The sequence below is a fragment of the Telmatherina bonti genome, assembly GCF_933228915.1.
Source record: "Telmatherina bonti genome assembly, chromosome: 19".
NCBI classification, from domain to species: Eukaryota; Metazoa; Chordata; class Actinopteri; order Atheriniformes; family Telmatherinidae; genus Telmatherina; species Telmatherina bonti.
The window spans coordinates 26,653,183-26,675,523 of NC_136617.1; the positions used below are offsets into that span (position 1 = coordinate 26,653,183).

General features: G+C 38.5%; 2 protein-coding genes across 2 annotated transcripts; both read right to left on the reverse strand.

The window, feature by feature from the left end:
- Window positions 1-6,615: 6,615 nt before the first annotated feature.
- On the reverse strand, window positions 6,616-12,251 carry LOC306769847 (tissue alpha-L-fucosidase-like). Its single transcript, XM_079258584.1, has 8 exons — window positions 11,794-12,251; window positions 11,565-11,699; window positions 10,735-10,872; window positions 10,547-10,652; window positions 10,261-10,461; window positions 9,914-10,104; window positions 7,108-7,207; window positions 6,616-7,003 (listed from the first exon to the last, which is right to left on the reverse strand). Exons 1-8 carry the CDS (start codon window positions 12,132-12,134, stop codon window positions 6,869-6,871), a joined length of 1,347 nt encoding a protein of 448 aa, XP_079114710.1. The 5' UTR covers window positions 12,135-12,251; the 3' UTR covers window positions 6,616-6,868.
- A 512-nt stretch (window positions 12,252-12,763) lies between these two features.
- Window positions 12,764-18,619, reverse strand: zbtb8b (zinc finger and BTB domain containing 8B). Its single transcript, XM_079258450.1, has 5 exons — window positions 18,543-18,619; window positions 17,830-18,023; window positions 15,708-16,632; window positions 14,261-14,439; window positions 12,764-13,290 (listed from the first exon to the last, which is right to left on the reverse strand). Exons 2-5 carry the CDS (start codon window positions 18,001-18,003, stop codon window positions 12,976-12,978), a joined length of 1,593 nt encoding a protein of 530 aa, XP_079114576.1. The 5' UTR covers window positions 18,004-18,023; window positions 18,543-18,619; the 3' UTR covers window positions 12,764-12,975.
- Between the last annotated feature and the right edge of the window lie 3,722 nt (window positions 18,620-22,341).

A 22,341-nucleotide genomic window follows, 5' to 3' on the forward strand; every position in this document is an offset into this window, starting at 1 on the left:
CAACACTTCATTTGAATAAAGTTGGGGGTTTTTTGTTGCTATGGTTCCTTTCCCCTTAATTAACTTCCTTAAATCAAACCCCATAGCGATTGTTATAGAGAGTTGCATGAGGTATATGTTTTAAAGGAGTCACATTTGTAGATTTATGTCAGAGCAGATCATTCAGAGTCGATATTTTGTATGGTTGCTATGTAACAGCTTGTGTGTGAATGGACTGCAGTTACTGGATGTGAGGAGCTGAATGCCCAGTGAATAGTAAAAAGTCCATATCTGCCAGTATGTAGAGAGAAAACACATGATATTTGAATTTTTAGGCATGACCTTTTTCCTTTATTTATTTATCTTTTTTTTTTTTTATAGTTTTGGGGATGGAATGTGTTGGCCAAATGGGATATTTTAATGGGAGATGTATATTTTATAATATAATCTACATTTCTAGATAAGTAGAGATTATTGAGTACAGTATATGTACAAAAATTATATATCAAATGTGAAATACTGCAGTATTATTGATAGATTATAGCATTGTGTTATACTAAAGCTGTGTGGCATATCCAGACTCAGTACATGTGGAAAAAGAATTTCAAACATTTATTATTAATCTTGAAATTGTGTGTCAGGTTCACAGGGTATAACTGGCAAAAAACCATTATTTGCCAAGTATGATCCTTCTTAGGCCTATTATATTATCTGTCTGTGGTTCTCACAACATGTACTGCTGTATCCCCTCCCTGGATTTGCTCTTTAGAACCAACTACATGTGCCTAACCAGCTATATGTGGAGGTTTCCTTTTAACACAGTTTACACTATGAATATATAAAAAGATTTGTAAATAGAAAAATATGAAATCCACAGGAAATATTGTTAAAGAAAATCTTTTTATTGTATTGATATTCTTTATCTCCCTAGCATTCACTTGCAACACACACACACACACACACACACACACACACACACACACACACACACACACACACAAAACTGGCACATTTGTTGTTAATACTGCATGTTTTGTGACAGCCTCCTTTGAAAATTTTAGCAGACTCTCGTTTTCGACCGATACAAGGGAAGCAAATTTTCTAGATGATGAATCTTTTTTGTGTGTGATTGAAAAAAAAAATTGACAGGATTTTGCAGTGCAGTTATTACATTGAGTCGCTTGTTTGTACAACAGTTTTATCCTTTTAGAGACAATAAGATACTTGGAAACAGCAACCGATGTTTTGTGTTGGCCCTCTGCGATCAATACAACAGCCTCCTTGTTAAAACAAGCAGCCCCAACTATGGGAAAAGTTGGGGGCAACTGCGTATTTGCAGCAGTGTGGGTAGTAGAACAGCCTTTAATCTCATCACCTCTTCTTCTGCTCTCTTACCTACAAACTTTACAACGTCTCAGTGGTGTTTGACACAGCCCTCATCAAACAAAGCACAAAGTACTGCTTTAATACTGTTAAGCCACTGTGAAGGACTCTTGACTCCACCCTTACAATCCTCAGTCCTACATTTGTGGGGATGGCAAGGTCTTTCCATTACAAGATGGTCTAAAGAGACTCCAGGAATCAGAGACTTCTGTTGGACATCTATCAACAGTAGCAACAACAACTATTTCCTTTTTGCTGACTTTCTCCTCTATACTTTGTTCCACAAGTTGAGGTGTCAGTCAGCCACCTTGCCTTGAAACAGGTCCGCTGCAAACACAGTTTTTGTGGTTGTGAGTTCCATGGTTTTTCTGTTCAGTAAACCGAACTATTGTCATGCATTGACACAGTCTAAACCCTGAACACTCATCAAATCATCGGACAGACTACTATCTCAATACTTTCTGCTATTTTGTGGAAGTGCAGAAACCCCATGTGTGGACAGCCAGACAAGTCAACTCTGAGTACCTCAGTTTTCTAAGCAGCAGTGTCTCCTAACCTAACCCAGGCCTCTGTGCTCAGGGGATTCTCTTAGGACCATGACAAGATCCTGAAAATTCAGCTCCAAATCAGTACTGCAGGAATGTTGTTTATATTCCCTGAGTGAAGAGAAAACTCACCCACCATTTGAGCCCAGATTCACTGATAACCATTTTTCTGAGTGCACATGGTGGCAGAGGCAGCAGCTTAATTGTAGCCAAATTGTTTGTGCTGTGTGCATCTGCAACCAACCTGAGCAGGGGGGAAGTGTAGCAGCAGCAGATTTGAGTTTTAAGTTTACATGCCTGTGAGGTAGAGCTGCTCTGGAGGATAAAGCTAGCTCTTTCTACTGTTGGGGCAGTTAAGCAGCTAGTTCATGCTAAACACAAACAGCTTTAGGCCTTTAGTATCCTTGTTCTTTTATTTCTATATTTAAAACAGATTTACTGTCAAAAATACAGTTATTTCACTGGGTATCATCAGCAGCAGCATTTTAGTGATTTTTGTTGATTAGCAACAGTAGCATTAGCACTGCATTAGCGGTAACTTGCACACATGGTAGCTACAGTAAGCTATGGGACTGTAACTATATTAACATAAACAGATCTAAATGAGTATAGCTATCATTTTTAAACTATATTTTAGAAACTATTTCCACATAACTACTTCGGCTCATTAAGCTACATCCTCACTCCACCTTCTACATATTTTTTAGATAACAGAGCAAACCCTAGTGTCCATTGAGGTGCCATAAAAACACCCAAATGGAAAATTATGGCCCTGAAATGTGTTTAAGATTTGAATCATATATGGGAACCTGCTTAATTGGCCTCATATCAATTACAGAGCATTGTGCAGGACTGCATATGAGCATCATCTCCCCTGTGAGTAAGTAAGGCTTTGAATTAGCGCATTAATGGCAGACTACACCATTAACAGAGAGGCAATTACTCAGTGTATATGCCTAGTGTCTGTGGATGACAACCACTGAGAATAATTAGCATCTGTCTGATGTAAGGAACAGAGAATTAAATCACTATTGTTTTAGTTTATACTTTGGCCAAACATCCTTAAAATGCTCCCTTTCCGGCTCCAGAGCAGCTCAAACTCCAAGCAGATGTTAAACTGAAACTCCAATGTGCCTTTAGTACTGAGGTGTTATCCTGTTTGTGTGTATGTGTGCATTTACACTTTGTGGCTTCATGGGATACACACACAGCTAATCAAGAGAGAAAGAGGCAACTGAACAATTACTGTGTAATTAACACAAAAAAAAAAAAAAGTAGAAATATATATAAACTCACCCTGCCACCGCCATGTTCCCAAAAATGTAAATACCTGTTACAAATGGACATTGCTCTTGTCAATATTACATATATTGCTATTACAAATATGATTATTATAAGTATGATTATTGTCATCTAAAGGATTAATTATTGCCATTACTTTCATTATCAAAATGGTGTTGTCAGTTATAGCTATGGGTAAACATTGTTCTGTAGGCTATTCAAGGGCAAGTCCTGTGTACAGTAACAAAAAAAAAAATATATATATATATATATATATATAGATTAATCAATGAGGAGTTAAATAAATTGCTGCTACTAAGGAGAAGGAGTAGAAGAAAAGCAGATTGATACTAACTCTGGGAAGACATTTTTCTCTGGGATCAATGATGCACATTCAATACGAGGGGGAAAGAGGAAAGTAAGTTTTGTAAAATGGAAGATCCAAAATGATCAGATCCTCCCTCTCCATGTGCTTTTTCCCCACTCTGAACTGCTGCCTGAGGAGGAAATCAAACCAATACAGACACTTCCACGTCTTTATTCTGTTCTTCAATGTAGCAAGGATGACATGGCCCTTCATTCTGCGCTTTCACTCCTCCTCCTTCATCTCTTGATTTTTAATCACACAGGTTTGTTATGGGAAGCTCTGTTTTACTTATGAGTTTACTTGTTTTATACACTTTCAACTCAGTGCCAAGACAGCATATTGTACATACAAACACTATTGGTTTGGGTTTTTTTTCTCTCTCTCCTGTTAAAAGAATTGACCAGAGCATAGCAATAGAGTCACCATGTGATAGAAACTTCCATAAAGCCACCAGATACACAAAATGCATGAGAGCACCAGTGGTCACCAGGAGAAGTGTGGTCTAAATACATGCCAGACATCAGTGGAGAAAACTGCGAGGTGTAAATCATGGTTACGTTTCTCATTTTGTACATAAAAAAGGTTTATTTCTTGATCTTGTATGTTTAATGGATCTATCTAAGGATGTGTCAAAAGGAGCACGTCTGATAGCGCTGAAGCCCAGAGAGATGGCACACTGTGACGTGGTTTACCCCAACACAGAATGTAACACTGTCAACGTTGTCTAAACATTTTCTAATGGCTTATATTATTACTATTAATATCATTATTATAAAGCTATTTTAGCGAGTGAAATGAGGGTGGTGCTGTGTCTCTTGTGTCTTTATTGTGTGTTAGTTCTTTGACTTATTGAAATGTTTTGAGCAATGAATTGGTTATAAATTATCGGTTATATATCAATTATCCAATATTTTCCTTTTTTTTATTATTTTTATTAAATATGACTGAATTAGTTTAATGATATAAAAGAATACAAATGTGAAGTTAAATCCAAACTTTATTTCCAGAATATTTCTTCTGGTATGTCATTAGTTTTTGTCTTTCTGAAGTGGACAACAAAATTACATTTTTAGGTTTAATTCACCTGTTCAATTGCTTCTTAACACAAATAGCTAATCTGCCAATCACATGGCTGCAATTTAATGCATTGCGTTGGTGATTTGCTTAAGTTCAAACCAAGCATCTGAATAGGAAATAAAAAGGATTAAAGGTACATTGAACATGGCGTGATTGTTGGTGCTAGTAAGAATAAAAAGAAGGACAACAGGAACCCAAATATATATAACCACTGGTTAGAACCAAAGGTTTCAGAATACATCTCTGAAAGCACAAAATGTTGAACCCTGAAGCAGCAAAAGACCACACAGTGTCACTCACAGCAGCTAAGAACTGGGAAGTGAGGCTATAATTCATGCAGGTTTACCATAGTTGGACTGTCAGATGGTCAGAATTAAGTGGAAATAACATAAAAGCATGGATCCATCTAGGATTGTATAAACATTTGAGGCCCCTTAGTACCAACTAAGCATCATTTCAACTCCTGTCCATCCTTTTATGACCACAGTGTAGCATCTTCTGATGGTTACGTCCAGTATGATGACACTGTCACAAAGATGAAATCATCTGAAACTTTTGAACATGGCACTGTTCTCCAGTAGCCTCCACATTCACCAGATCTCAAATCAGCAAAGCGCCTTTGGTGTGTGTGGTGGAACAGGCGTTTCTTTGTGGATGTGCAGCTGACAAATATGCAGCAGCTGTGATGCCTTCATGTAAACATGGAGAATGTTTCCAACACCTTGTTAAATTTATGTCACGGATAATAAAGGCAGTGCTGAAGGCAAAATGGAGTCCAGCCTGGTACGAGCAAGGTCTACTTAGTAAAAGTGAGTGTGAATGCCAGTGGGGACATAGTTATTAGCAAGGCAGAAGAATTTAAAGTTGAAGTTGGAAGGAGATAAAGTTGGGAAAACAGAATATTTTTACTTTGAATAGCTCACTGATTTACATGTTCTAGACACGAGGCACCCAAAGACCCTTTTTTTTTTTTTATGTTGTTTTCAGTTGGCAGTGACTTTGATCACCCAAATATGCCCAAAAGCTTTTTCACAAGCTTTTCATTTCAACTCTTAGATTTGAATAAGAAATAACCCTCAACCTAAAACACAGCAAAGTCTCATTTTTAACCAATGTGTTAACAGTGAGAGAGCAGGTAGGAGGGTGGTGTTGCTAATTCCTCCAAATAACTGCTGGATAGAAATATAATTAAGAGAAACTATATTTGCACAAATCCTTTTGGACATTGTGACTTTTCAGACTAAAGAGGTAAATTTCTATATTTATGAACTTCGTTGCTGTATTGATGTACTAACCTTTGATCATTTCGTCTATAAATGCAATGCAGCGGTCAAAAAGAAGCACTTTTTAAAACTAATTTGCATTCTTCGTGCATACCTCTCACTACTTGAATTTATAATGCAAATCCAGAGCACCTATTAGAAATGTTACAGGAGAGAGAGGAACTATTTAGTGCTTCCATTTTGAGTCGAATGCACAATCCCTTGGGGCGCTGTGAAATCAGAACAGTTTAAGCAGTGACATGTTGAGGGTTTGATATTTTTGTCCATTCATATTACAGCAACTGCTAATTATAAAGGCATCCAGTTGAGATTTAAAAACATGCAGCCGTAACCTCAGGGTAATAGTAGCAGGTTGCAGTAATACAGAGTAGCAAATAAAAATTATATAAAAGAGTAACAGATGAATGAGAAATGACCTTCAGAGACATGGTGGGGAGGTCGTTGCACATGCCAACAAGTGCTGCATAGAACATCAGAGCAGTCATGTTGTAGCACTCATGGTATCTTCTTCATCATGTGATCGCACTGTTGAGTCTAAAACACCAAATCATTTACCCATGCAAAAAGCACTTGAGGTTTCTAAATGTCACGCAAGATGAGAAATAGATTTTCCAATATTAAAACGACAATTATAAAGGCAAGAAATCAAAATATATTTTATTCCAATATAAAAAGTTAAAAAAAAAAAAAAAGTGTCTTTTTATTTAGGTGATCTTTTCATTTTCAGGCAAAAACAAGCTGAACAACAGATTCCATTCATTCAGAATAAAATGCAGGAAGCATTTAGTCCTTAGACACAGAAATCACTGAAGTGGAGCGTCCCATTCTGTCAAAAATGCCATCCCATTAAATATTCCCTTCATATTATCCCATGATTTCAAAAACAAAACAAGATAAAACCTGAGTTTACTAAATTCCAAGCATAAAATTTCAACGCTTGGGGAATTTAAAACTCACTGGACACCCTCCAGTTTGAGTGTCCATGCTTGACCCGGACTATAAGGCAGCTCCGGCATAAGGATAGAGAGGCCAGCTCCAGGGTTCAGAGGACCCCAGGGTAAAGGTGAAGGATTCCCAAGCAGAGTCACCTGGTTGGGAGAAAAAAATAGTGATTTTTTTTTTGTAAATATCACATTTCACTCCCACAGTCCAAGCAAAACTGAACTGTTGTCCCTCCTGTGACGCTCTTTACCTTCGTGGCAGCTGATGTTTTGGGCATCAGAAGTTGCAGCGTGGGTTTTGGGGGTTGTGCCGTCAGTATGGCATAGACATCGGCACCTTTAGATGTATACCTGGAACAATGTAGAACAAAACTGCATAAATTCTGCATCACTAAGCATTGCTTACTTTGCAAGTTGAACTCTGACTAACAGGTTCTGCTGTGTCTGGTTTTGATGTTTCTTTGCTTAACCGTGTTTTCTTCATCAGGCTCTGTGTGGATTTATATGACAATAGGCAAAATCCATTAATCACCTGACACTTCCCTCAGAAGGAGGAGCAGGCTCCATGAATGGAAAGGAAAAAAACACGTTTGTAGCAATTATGAAAATTGAGAAATGTTGTGAACAGCTAGTTAAATCAGAAGAATAAAACTGGAATTTTATACTTGTTCATCAAAACAATATAAATCTTAAAAACTCATTCTGTCTAAAACCATGGTTACCATGGAAATGTAACATGACCTATATACTGTTTTAGTTTATCTACAAAGCCTATTTGATGCACTGTCAGGCCTGAGATGTATGGAAGCTACACTTGAAGTTTAACACCCTGGACCAGAAGCGCTAAGCTTTGGTTAAGACAGATTTTGTGGTTTGTTTCAAGTGATGAAGTGAAGCAATTGTTCAGAAATCTTAATTCCTTTCTTCTTTACAGATTATCTTAACGAATAGGTGACATTTTCTGTGCTCTTGCAGAAGTGGACTCCTTATTAGTTGGTGTCCATAGAGGTGAGTTTGAGGTGTTTGAAATGGAATTAAAGAAAAATACTCCATTAATTCCCTGAGTGGAAATCATAATGTTGTGGTACTTTTTCTTATTCTTTCTTCAGAAATAATTGTCAGTCATATAGTTCCTGATGGGGATAGCTGTGGCAGGAATGACTTCCAGTAGCTTTCTGTCTTACCGTGCTTGAAGAAGCCTCTGACTGAACACACTATTTCCTCATTGTGTTAGAGGGTGTAAGAAGTGCCATCTGTGCAGCAGTTCTCGATCAGCCCGACACAGAACCAGACTTCTTGAGCTTGATTATTGCAAGATAACATGAGGAAAATAACTCCCCGCTAACAGTTTAATGTCTCATTTGCAGATATTTTCTTCACCATAAGCTGAAAAACACTTAAACTCTTCCTCCTTTTAGCTTCCTGCCCCTACAGCCATTTCTCAGTGAAATACAGAACACTGCTTTCTCTGTATTCCTTCTTTGTCCTTGTTAGTGCTTCAAACTTGTCCATTCAGCTTTATTTGGTTTACACCACTTCACAACAATCCCAGTGCACTTTACAGACATTAACTCAAGCCAGTTTATAACAGCCTAGTTAAGGAAAACCAACAGATTACACTGAATTTTGACTTTGATCCAATCCCCCTTCCTGAGCATCAGATGTGTATAATCCAGGTGCACTAAAGTACAAGTCCTGCCATGTTTATGGATCTACCTGTGCATTTAGACAAGTGTGTTTCTAACAGGCTCATCTACCTCGCAGCAGAGCTGAGATAACTAAATTTAGCTGGTTTAGTGACTTGTTGGAACAGCTGCAGTACAAGACTTTTACTTTATGGCACCTACATTATACACCTCTGCCCAACATGCACGAAGAACCTCCAGTTTGTCTGCTAATGACCTCATATATCATATTGGAGCGTTTAGAAAAAAACATTTTAAATTTCCTCTGTTTAACGCTTGCCACATATCCTCTTTGTTTTCCACTTGAATATGTGTAGAATTTATGTCATTTTAGTTTTATTTTTATCTAGCTACGGATATTAGTCCCAACAAATCTTAAAAAAAAAAAAAAAAACTAAATTTAATGTACAAGGAGAAACCACTGGAACAGCACAACCTCAACTGAAACCATAGACTGTATATAAAGAGATGGACGTAGCCTCTGTGACGTCACCCGTAGGTTTCTGAAGAGCTGAATTGAAACTCGGTGGGCGGTTTCTACCGTCGCCATGTTGGCAGCGTCATGTGCGGCGTCTTGTCCGGAAAATACAAATATGGGCAAAGAGGTGGAGCTGAGAGGGCAGCCGTGAGCGTCATGACGGATGATTGACATCGAGCAAACTCCGAGCTTTCTGTTGCTAAAAGCTAACCGAGCTAACTTGGAGACAGCAGCTAACCAGCTTACGGAGGTAAGCGGGCTAAAGAAGGTCACGTTATTAGCCGGCTAAAAACCGTGGTTGTTCTACATTCTTCTGACTTGAAGCCGGAGATTGGTACCTGTCAATCAAAAGGACACGCCCCTAAATATGCCGAACTCGGAGATTAAATTACTTTTAAACGGGCGAGTTAGAAAAAAATTCACTCCCCCCACAGTTGTCATGAAGGTAAACCTGACCTGTTAACTGAAAATGGATTTTTGAACCAGGCTGTAAACATGTTTATTTCTGCCGTGAAGTTGGTCTTTTTTACATGGGAGTCTATGGGGATTTGCTCTGTTTTGCTGCCAGCCCCTAGTGGATGAAGGGGTAACTGCAGTTTTATGCACTTCCGCATAGGCTACACTTTTAACTACCGGAGGTTGCCGCTTGACTGAAACCCAAGGTTTGTGCTTCATCAGATTTCTCAATTTAAGAAAGTTTTAGACATTTTAGAACAACAAGAACAATTTAAAATTATACAAAAGTTTGTGTTTTTCCAAAAGAAGTGAAAAAACAATAAGAAGCATGCAAGTTTAAAACAAAAAACAATTCTACAAAGCACAATCAGTGCAGCTACCACTCAACGCCAAGAGACAAAAAACAGATGATGAGGGCTCAGGTATCGCGTTTCTTACCAGACAGGTACAGTGCTGTTTTCCATTTGACTCCTCCAAGGCTTGGAGGCATAGATGGCCTCACCATTGATCTCAATCCAAGCTCCAACACCCCTGAGCCTCTCCTCAAACACAGCGGGGATCATCCCATCGGCTGTGGGACCCACGTTGAGAAGGTAGTTTCCGCCCAGAGCCACGGTGCTCACCAGATCCTGCAGTAAACAGAAAGATTTTTCAGACTTTTCTACGTGCATCTATTCACAGAAGCAGAAATGAATATCTTAAACATGTGAAACTCAATAACAAAAGTGAACAGTTTAAGTATTTTATGATCTGGTAATCAATTAGAAAACATTTTGTATCCTCACGTGAATGATTGTGGGCAAATCCATCAGTTCTTCGAGCTTCATGTTTCGACGGTAACCCCAAGAAAATGTGTCCACAGACGTGCATTTCTCCCACTTGTGCTTGGGCAGCTGGCCTGGCGTGTACTTGTCTTGGCAGTTATAGTAGCCACCATGTTTGCAAGCACAGCCAGATCCCCATCGGTCGTTGGTCACAACTGTGTCCTAAAACAGGGAGGAATATGGCAGATGTGCAAAGCAATCATGCTAACACTGATATACGTTACTTTGTCGTCATAAACACACTAACTTTTACAGGGCTGTCATTATAGAGCCAGGCCAGGAACTGGGTGGAGTTCCAGTAGGTGTCAGGCGCTTCCCAATCCCCATCAGACCAGATCACTTCAGGGCGGTACCTGCAAAGCAAAAGGTTCAATAAACAATGCTATAAATGTTGAGACAAGAAGAAGCAAGCTCGGTAGCGTGCATATTACATACCTCACCACCATGTTGTAAAGCTCCGGAAGCAGCTTGTGCATCACGAAATCTTGTGTTTTGAATCCATTCTTCTTGTCATTTAGATAGAAAGGGTGGAACCACTCATACAAGGAGTTGTAGAGTCCATAGTGCAAAGACCTAAACACAGAAAGATACAACAGAACCATTCTGAAATCATGAAGACAATCCCAGCAGAGAGACTATAAAACTAGAGAAAAAGGCTTTATCCTGAATGGTTTGATACACTAGAAGCAGTTCACTGCTTGCATCTACCAAAAAGCAACTATACACACTAGCTTTCAGCAATCCAGAATAATTTGCATTTGTTCATTTAAAACTTTTCCTTGACAACAAATGAGCTTGAAGGTAAGCAAGCTCAATGCTGCAGTGAATTAATCTGCTTTCCTTCAACAATCCAACATTCACAATTCCTCAGTTTCACCCTGAAGCCTGTTTGCACACACAATAAATTGTTGCATAAAGACACACACACACACACAGTACCACCTGACTGAAACATTAAAGGACATTTTGTAAACCGTGTTCTCCAGTTTGCAACTGAAAAGCACATGTGCCAGGGCCTAACTCAGCACCTTTTAGTGTTTTTTGTTTTGTTTTGTCATATTGGTATGCCAAAACACACTGATAAGCCGTTTGCCCATATGAAAAATTCTTTGATTTTCTGCAATTACATAAAGTCCTTCATGCAACACATGTGCCTCTGAGTGTTTTCTCTATATTTCAGAGCCTGGAAAAAAAAAAAAAAAAATTAAAAAAAAAAAAAAAAAAAAACAGCTCATAGTCGCCAACAACAAACGCTGTGGAAGCACCTGTTGCGTACAGCTTCTCCCAGATCTCCCACCAGGTCCCTGTGAGGACCAGTATCCACAGAATTCCAGTTCCAAGAGTTTGGAGACGCCCAGTTGGTGAAGCCCTCGTGATGCTTGGCTGTTAAGACAACATATCTGCAGGGAACATAGTAAAAGAGTTTTGTTTTGTCCCACCATTTCTGCTTGTGCAGATGTAATAAACCATGCAGCTTTAGAAATGACATCTCACTTTGCACCAGAGGCTTTGAGAATATCAGCCCACTCTTCTGGGTTAAAAAACTGCGCGTGAAAGTGAGGCGCAAACTCCGGGTAGCTGAACCCAGGTGGGTAGTTCTTGTTCATGAAGCTGACGCACTTTGAGTCTGGAGGCTGCTGGCCTTGCCAGTGCCACCAGAACCACTCGCTGCCAAAGCCCGGGACAGAAAACACACCCCAGTGGATGAAAATCCCCAGCTTGGCTTCATCGTACCACGACGGCAGCGGCCTGGCGTCCAAACTGCTCCAGTCCGGAGTGAAGCGAGCCGCAGTTTGCGACGCAAAAGCGACGAGGAAGAGACAAGCGGCGAACATTATTTACAAGACAATCCGCCTCAAATTCATTCAGCCGTCCGGGAAATTTGGTGCCTACTTTTTTCTTTTACTTCTCTTCCTGGCAGCTACATCTCTCAGGTTTTATTCTCCAGGTAAATTATTTCCCCATCATATGACTTAAATCACATGGGCTATCACGTGACTGCAGCTGACTGCGAGGAACGCGGATGTTTGTTTCTTTTACCTCAAAATATTTGTACTCAAAAAACATTAACCAGAGCTGCAGTGCCATATTATCTACATGAGAAGTCATTTATGTCCTGTGATACGTAATTTCTCTGTGAATTAAATTTAATTTGTGCGAGACTATTTTAGAGCACGTCACCATCTCCGCCGCTAGAGGGCAGCACAGGCAAATCCGCTCCATGAAGAACCACAGCGTGGGGCAGCAACTTCAAGTATTTTGCAAGGTTTAAGTCATGATTACCAGGGAATAAAGAAAAAAGTGAATATAAAAAACAAACAATAAAAAAAATAAAAACTACAAATAATGAAACGTTTTTTATTATTATTTTATGTACAAACTGTGATCTGTGTGCTCACGTGTAATTATCTACTTCCTCTATCCTATTCAACTAGCAGGCACATTCTCTTTACTTACAGCACATAGACATGTGGTTTTCATCACTTTGGTTAATTTTTCAAGTCACATGCTGAATCTCATTACTGCTTAAAGGCAAATCAGCTGAACACATTATTGGCAAGAATCCGAAAGAGTGATTAATATTCTATGCAAATAAGTCAATAAATAAGTCATCTTACAGTAATCATTTAACATTATGGCAACAGTTATAAAGGGTTTTTTAAGTGGGTTTTGAATTCACAGTGTGTGACCTACATCAGTGCAGACAGCTAGTTGCCTTTCAAGCATCTGTTTTTCCACTAAGTCCTCAACTCGACCAACCTCCACCTCGTCCACATCGTCCATAAAACTAGACCAATCTGTCCCCCCCTCTGAACGCTCCAGGGGCTCAGGTTGGCTGGACGGGTGAACTGGAGCAGAGTCATCATGAGTGGTGGTCACACAGTTGCAGCTGTCGCAGATCCCAAAGCGCCTGAGTCCTGGTGAAACGTCTGATCCGGTGAAGGTTCGCCTGCAGCTCTTACATGATACTGGCCAGTAGTGTCTGTGGACCTGTAGAAGGCAACGCAGTGGACATGACAATCATTCTGATGAGACTTTTGGATTAGTGTTGATAAAAAAAAAAAAACACCAAAGACGCCAAAAGATTTACTGCACTGACTTCACTCATAAGTTTACAGAGCTCAACTAAAACAGAGATGGCTAATTACTGATCTGCATCACGATGGAGGAGAGAAATATAAGCGAGCTTTAGAAGAGGTGGAAATGCTGAAAGGTAAAAAAAAAAAATAAAAATTCCATAAATAAATAAAGGTGGAAATAAAAATCGAGAGAGAGTGAGAGAGAGAAATATAGGTGTAAAAATAATGAATAAATTACTGTGGAAATAAATGTACTACTAAATATAAAGCTAAAAACAGATGGATAACTGGATAAACTAATCAAAAGTATAAAAAATGACATTTAATTATTTATTCTCTCCTATATATATTTTTTTTTTATGTGATAAATGGAGGTTTGCTCCTCCATATATCACAGTTAAAAGTGGTCTAGGGTTAGTCTGTTACTTTATTCTATGTGTAAAAAACAAGTTAATCATCTGGAAACAAAGACAAAATCAAGAAATTAATCTTTGAACATCCAAGTATCACTGCAGCAACTCCGAAAGTAACTTAGAGATCTATTTCTGACATTTAGATAAACAAATCTGACATTTTATAACTAAATAACACTTCCTTCTTGGAAGTTTTGAAATATTACATCCACAACTTAAAGATAAACACACACTCTTTGAAACTGCAGATATTTTTCTTGTTTGGCTATCCAGATTTAGGCATGAGTCACACAAAGAAAAGTTGTATCTGATTTGTAAGCAAAGTTTAACATGAAGAGACAAGAAAAAAAAATTACATGATAAAATGTCTGTATAAGAACTTAGATTTGGTGTGTAGGCTGACAAATCAAAGTTCACATAATGTTAAAAAACAAAACTCCACAGATGACAGCTAAACTGAGTTCTTACGCTAAGGGCATGAGTGCGAAGGTGCTCCTGCCGCGTGAACCTCTTGCCACACATGGGACAGGGGAACGGTCTCTCTCCTGTGTGGCAACGTATGTGTCTCTTCATGATCCCCTTCTGCTTGGCGGTGTATGGGCAGAAAGGGCATTTGTGGAGTTTCACTGGCACCACTAAGCCATCACCTGCAGGGGAAGAAAGACAACTGTAAATAGATAACTTGAATCAAGTTCAGTTTTTTCTATATTTGCAATTGATTGAATTAACGTTTTAATTAAAGATTCATTAAAGTGATTATTTGGGCTCTGATCTGATATCAGTCATTGGAAATCTGCCGATTTGGATGTTTTGATACTGAATCGGTTTATGTGTACAATATTGTGATTACGGTCATTATTGCTTTTATTGTTATTGTGATGTGTGATGTGTAAACTTCACATCAGAGAAACAAAATTAATCTTTTTTAAATGCTTTCTAAAATAATTCATGAGAAGAAACCTTGTAATAAACAAAAACAAAGGCTTTAGTTATAGTTTAGCAGTAACAACTGTCTTCTTAATGTTTATGCTTCCAGGGAATGCGATGAAAGGGAAGGAAGATGTATGTGAATAAATGGGTTTACTAGATAGTTTGACAGTGTTGCAGATGGACTCCGGTCTGCAGTATCAGATATGAGGGGTTCATCTGTGTTGATGAGGACTTCAGGTCATGGAAACTACTGTTTAGTCTGGCTGGACTGTATTCACGGAGCCAGTTTGCAACAACTTTTAGTTAATTTTGAAGATCCTACAAACGGACTGCGCTAGCTGCAAATGTTGAACATGCATTTGTGAAAGCATCGCTAATGATGCTCTCTGAAATAAACCCGTCATGCTTAACAAGCTGCAGCGGATGAGCACAACAACCACAGTTGGAGATTATCACATCTTCCTTCACATTTGTTGCAGGAGTCTCATTTTCACATAGAATTATGGTATATTAGCTGGTGGAACTTCACCGAAATTTCCTGGAAGCTGATTGGCCCAAATGATGAAGATGAGCAACTCTTCTGTGAATAATCCCTTCAGTTTTTTTGTTGTCTGCAGGAAGCCTACACATCTTCAACTGCATGCTGTACACTATGTTTTTGTCCCTTATTCACTGAATACGTTTTCACCCTGGAAAACTTTGCTGTACAACATTACAAACTGCAATCTTGCTTTTTTATGTTTCCGGAAAACAATATATCCAAATATAGTTAATAAACTGATTCAGCATCAAAACATTTTGGTCAACTTAAAACTGAATAATGTTTGTCCTTTGTAAACGCTGGACAAATGAGGTGGCTCGGGGAAGTCAGTCTGATACCCGGTTGATATATTATCAGTGCCCGATATCAGATCAGTCCCATCTTCTGTGCTAATGCTGTCCAAGCTCATTTATTTGATTTGTTCAGAATGACCCTGGTAATCACCTGTTTCTTCTCCAAGCCAGTCAGACTGGATTTCCATTATAGATGATCCCACAAAGCTTAAACTTTCATCCATTCTGCTTGCTCCTACACTACTACCCAATCCCTGGGTAAAGCGTGGAGCTGCTCTGTCTCCCAAAGGGCTGGGGCCTCTGGGGCCTTCACCTCTGGCCAACATCTCCATAAGCTGCCTGGTGTTGAAGGAAGGGCTATATCCTGAGGGGGAGCGCTCGTTAGAGGGGGAGGGACTTGTGGCTAGTAACCTAGTATGATGGGTATTATGCAGAGAGGGTCCAGTATACGATGCAAGGTCTTTGGAGTCGGGGGACTCCATCAGCTCCTCATCAGCATCATACTCTATCTTAGGGTTCACCAACTCTGGAGTCAGAGCAGAGGATGAGGAAGATGAGAGATTAGTTTGATCCATATGTCCCTTTTGTCCTTCACTCCCAGATGCAAACCCCTCCCTAGAAGAGTAGGCACTGTCCATGTCTCTGCTGGACCCTGGAGGGGTTGTGACTGTAACAGAAAGCGAGGTTCTAGCGGAGGTTGCAGGTCCTGAACCTAAACCTGTTCCTCTATCTGCCTCTGCAGTTTGTGAATGGGTCTCTGGAACTCCTGCATCACTGGAGATGGTTGCAGCGGGAGTGCCACTGTCGGCAGGACCCACTGCTCCATCCTGTGCCTGTTTCTCTTTCTCCGTGTCCCGTTCTTTCTCTTTGCTGCAAATTTCCAAAGATGAGCGGATGTAGTCTTTGCAGAAGTTCACCAGATCAGTCATTTGGAGGTAGCTGGCAGCTGACATCACCTCGATGACATTGCTCCTGTTCAGGGCCAAGCGGCCAGAGTAGAGGAAGTCCAGGATGATGGAGAAAGCATCAGCAGTGACAATGTCCAAGGAGGCGGTGCTGTAGCGCTGCCCATTGTCCTGAAAAAAAACAACAACATAAGTTTGAGACAGTGTGAGACAACGCTCGAATGAAAGTTTTAGAACCACAATGTAAGCCAAATCATGTTTTCATTTTTAGCCTAAATTCAGAGATCTCAGCAGAGTTCACCAAAGGTTAAAGTTCATTTTCTGAGCTTTTAACACAGAAAACATGAACAACCCTGTTCAAGCAATATGAACTCGTGCTGGGCTGAAGCTCGAGACAGACCGAAGCTGGTTTGACGAAAGAATCTTCAAAGAACTGTTTTGCTTCTACTTTCCATAAGCAGTCACAACAGTGCCACATCAATACATCTCTTTATACATGTTCCAATATCTTGTTTGACGCTTCCTCTGATTTATTCTGCATTCTTACATAAGACCACAGTTTACCTTAACAACTTGATTGTCTCAATTTCCCTGAAATCAAAGTTTCTAAGTCCTGTGACAAACAGCAGTCTGTGTCTCTGAAAACTCTTTGGTTTCTAAATGTTGGCCGGAACTTGTAAATGGGTTTCCAGATATTAAAACACAGAACACTTTGAAAACCTGGTTGCAAATGCTGTTGACTTCAGTTGAAAACATACTCAATACAGTTTGGTCTCGACAAGCAGAGAATTAATTTTACTTTAGCACCAGTTTGTTTGTTGGTCAAAGGCAAAAGGCCAGATGGCCAACTGGTTTAAAGTTTGATGTTGGCTTCAAACCAGCCCTGGAACTGCTTTGATGGGAAAGGGGTAAAAGACATGGCAGTCATGGCAAGAAAACAAATGGTTTGCTTATTATATCATAAGTAAACTTAGATTGAGAAATAGCTTAGCAACATACATAAGTAAGGTAAAGATGCAAATCTTGCATGCTGTGATCTGCAAAGATCGCTCAGGTGATGGGTTAACTAAAATAAATCACAAAATATGAGTTTATTTTTCATTCGGGATTGGATGAATGAGGGTTTTCCCTTTTTCAGCAACTGATTTCTGATTTGTGCACTGAAGGTATGGCTAAAAACTCAAAGTCGAACCCAAACTGAACTTGGAGAATGATCATACTCCAAATGTTTTCCAATAACTTTACCAAGGTGTATTTAAATAGAATAAATTCTGGACAGGATCAGGAACTTACATGAAGTAAATTATTTGATTTACTTTTTAAAAAGTTTTTTTTCCTGCATTTCCTAAAAAGCACTGGCATCCATACCTGCAGGTAGTGAACCAGAAGAGCCCTAAAATAGCCGCTGCCAGCAAACAACACATTGCGATGGGCTTTGAAAACACGACCTTCAACAAGGATGCTGCAGTCACAGAAAAAGTCCCGTTTTCGCTGCTCATTGAGCTCGCACAACAGTTTGGGCAGATAACAAGGCACCTCCATGTTGACACTTTCACTTGGCTCTGTGAGGGAAAGGAGACAGACAAGGAGACTTATGGAGAGAAACAAAAACTTCAGACAATAAACATAAACACACAATATAGTGCCAAATTTGACATGTAAATAATAAGCCAAACCAGCAATCAATAATATCTTATACACAAGGATAGACTTTTTGTCAATCTACATTCTTAAGCACACAAATATTAATGCAGTCATTATGAAGAAATAATTGTTTTTTTAGAAGACCTTCCTATGACTAAAATGAGCAAATACTCATTTAGGTTTATTTTTAAACCTACGCGCGACATTTAATATCTAAACATAGGATAGGCTGCTCGTCATTAAACATAAACATATTTTCCAAAACATGACATGAAGAAAAAACTGGGGTTGCTCTGCTAACAAGCTAACAACTGTAGCTAGCGCCGTGTGGCTAGTTTCTCTGATTACCAAAACAAAAGGCACAGTTATAGGAGAAATAGTACTTAATGAATACCTCAAGCACATTGTGACAAAAAAGGCGCACAAATGTGACCCACCTGTGAATTTAGGCTGCGAAAAACAAAGTTGTTACAGTGAAATAAAGACAGAGATTAGCAAAGCTTATTGTTCCATATCAACAGCAACCCAAAACTTCCGCTTTCAGCGAACAGCGACGTTCCTTGTTCGTCCAATCATTGGCCGACTAGAGAATCACCCGTCAACGTGATGACGTAGGCCTTTGTAATAAATAAAGAAGCAGACAAACCGGCAGCGAAAGAAGAAATTATGTGGATATCATTTACACTCTGAACTGAAAAAGGACTGAAATAATAATAATAATAATAATAATAATAATAATAATAATAATAATAATAATAATAATAATAATGTTTGTGAATTATTGTGTATACCATAATCTAAAAAAGTCTGAGTGAGTACATTTTTTAAGCTTTAGCAATTTTGTCCTTATATAGTAATTCTGAGTAATGCTAAAGTATAAATTCTTATTCAAATATTACAAACAGACTGACTTAATATCACACCATATTGGTGGCTTTATATGGCTACCTTGATAGAGAGAACTCAAGTGTCTTATTTCAAAAAGTAGATTAATGAATAAACTGATTAATTTATTTTTAACTCCATAACCATGGACTAGCATGTATTGTAGAGATTGATTGGAGTTTTAGGGAAAATGTGTTAAAGTTGAAAGTACATCAACATAGTGAACATATGAGACATAGATCAAAGATATCATTCATAAATATCCCTCCATCATGATTCCTGAAGAAGTCATTTGACAGGTCAGAAATTTGTCACATATATACAATGTTTCCAAACTTTTATGCAGGTGTACATTCTATTAAACAAATATAATGTTCTTTCAGTCAATTAATATCAATGTCCAGCACAAGCGCTTCTGAATGCTTCTGAAAGTGCTTCCTAGACTGAAAGAAAGAACTAGGAACAACTCATTGCCATTATAGGAAGTGTTTATGCAGCTGTAATTAAACCTAAAAGCTTGAAGCAATTATAGAGCCAATGTTTGCAAAAGGCAACTTTATGATGACTTTTGTTGCTGCTTCCAAAACAGGTGTTTCTGGATTTCCTATCAATATATGTCAATGAAAACCTTGTTAAAAGGTCTGCTAAAATCATCAAATCAATCTGTAGAAATCCTGCATGCTATGATCAATGCAAAAACTGAATGGCAGCTGCTTCAAGAACTGATATGACAGTTTAGATTAAATTTGTAAATGGACTTTGTAAATGAGTTTCTGTAAATCATGCCATCACATTCATGAGGCTGGAGCTGGAAAGGCTCCGTCCAACATGTCATTAGCTTCAAAAGGCACCATTTGTGGTAACTTGCGTATCTGCGGAGAGACTGTTGATGAACAATGTATACGATTGTGATTGTTTTGGAGCAACGTACAATTAAAACTAATACCTAGACTGATAGAATATATATGTTGCAAGACAAACTAATAGGTAAACTGACTCTAAGATGTTTAAAATGGACGCCACATACTTAAAATAATTGTTCCTTGATGTATTTGTGATTCATTTGTATGTAAACATACAAAAAACCAGTAACAGGAAGGTGTTTGGAAACGTATGGCAGGGATTATGACTAAAAGGTTAAATATGCAGAGACATTAACAAAAGAAACTGTAGTTCAAATCCATGTAGGTTTCTGGTCACCAACCTGAGGTGGGACACAACTTTGGGCATTTCCCAGTAATCACTGAGCTGTAGTGTGCCATCTTTTTAGAATACTATAATTTCTGTGGACAGAAAATATATTCTGATTCCTCTGGCAAATAAACGTGAAGCTGAATTCAAATGGGAAACAGCCAAAGTGATGCTGGGAATGTGTCTCCAAAGAGGGAGGTCTTGTCCTGCAGTTGTCAATTTGTGATAACGGAGAACAATGTTTTAGTTTTGAATTTGATATCTCACCATTTTAATTTCTTTAATTCATTCCTTTGAGTTGAAACAATTGTGTTCCTTCTCTCATCCAACATTAAATCTTTTTTTTTTTATTCTCTCCATTAAAACATTTCTATTAGCCTTCTGGAATGCAGTGTGTTGTATGAGTGCATTGTTAAATTATGTTTATGTTCTGCTCCTACACTCTTATAAGTGTGCCTCAAATCTATCTTTATTATCATTCACTGAAAGCACACTGTGTCACCTCATGCATGCAAACACGACTTGAATGAGTGAACTAAACAATGTTTCGTTCAGCAGAAAGTCATTCTTTCTTTCCTGTCTATCACTCCGGGAAGGACAAACATGCAATTTCCATGTGATTTATAAAGGGATGTGTTATCACTGAGGCGTTTCTTCGTGCAAATGACCAGGATTGTCAAACATTGTGCTTAGGAACATGTGGAATTCAACAGCACTTTGTTATTACTAATATGTGTATGCCTGGCTTGCACATGTTTGATAAATAAAGACTATTTTCAATTTTTTTTAACATTCTACACTGTAAAAAAAAAATGTTGTTTTAACTGTAAAATGCCGGCAGCTGTGGTTGCCGAAAAATCACAGTAAAAACAAAAAATGTCATGCAACATTTTTTCCTTTTACGGCAAAATGCCGGCAGCTGTGGTTGCCGAAAAACCACCGTAAAAATAAATGACGGCACGCAACATTTTCTTCTTTTACGACAAAATGCCGGCAGCTGTAGTTGCCGAAAAACCACCGTGAAAATGCAAAACAGCACGCAACAATTTCTTCTTTTACGGCAAAATGCCGGCAGCTGTGGTTGCCGAAAAACCACCGTAAAAATAAATGACGGCACGCAACATTTTCTTCTTTTACGACAAAATGCCGGCAGCTGTGGTTGCCGAAAAACCACCGTGAAAATCCAAAACAGCACGCAACATTTTCTTCTTTTATGACAAAATGCCGGCAGCTGTGGTTGCTGAAAAACCACCGTGAAAATGCAAAACAGCACGCAACAATTTCTTCTTTTACGGCAAAATGCCGGCAGCTGTAGTTGCCGAAAAACCACCGTAAAAATAAAACATGGCATGCAACATTTTCTTCTTTTACGAAAAAATGCTGGCAGCTGTGGTTACCAAAAAAACGACTGTAAAAATTAAGAACGCCACGCAGCATTTTTTTTTGTTGTTTTTCACCAAATTGCCAGCAGCTACAATTGCCAAATAACCAATGGAGGAAAAATAACATGGCACCAAAAGTTTGTTTTTCTTCTTCTTCTTTAACAATAAAATGATGGCAGCTGTGGTTGCCAGAAAAGCAGCGTAAAATAACAGTGACAAAACGTTACAGTAAAATGTATACAGTTGTAGTTTCAACAACAATATAATTCTTCTGGCTATAATTGCAAGAAAAATCTAAGGTACCAAAACATTTTTCTTAATGTTTTTCTGACATTAAACCTTACACAAAATGGTCTTGGAGGCAAAAGCAGGCAAAGCATGAATTTTTTAATGTACCACAAATCAATCAGCCAGAGATTGTCACATATAGAACACATTTTATTTCACGTTTTAGACAGTAAACATAAAATGTCCCAATTTTATTTCACGTTTTAGACAGTAAACATAAAATGTCCCAATTTTTTTGAGGCAATAACAAAATGAATCAATAAAAAGGTAGAGAGAAAAATCTACCTCAGAATTCCTCACATATTTGAACCCTGGGGGACATAGAGAACTTAGCGTTCATTTTGACCAGAAACGTAAAAAAAAAAAAAAAAAAAAAAAAAAAAAAAACAAATTAGCAGGCTGTATATTGCCAGTCAGATTGTCAAGTGAACCAAAAGTACTGCAAGGAAGAGCAAAAAAATACTGCAAGGTCACAAAAAAGACAAAACTC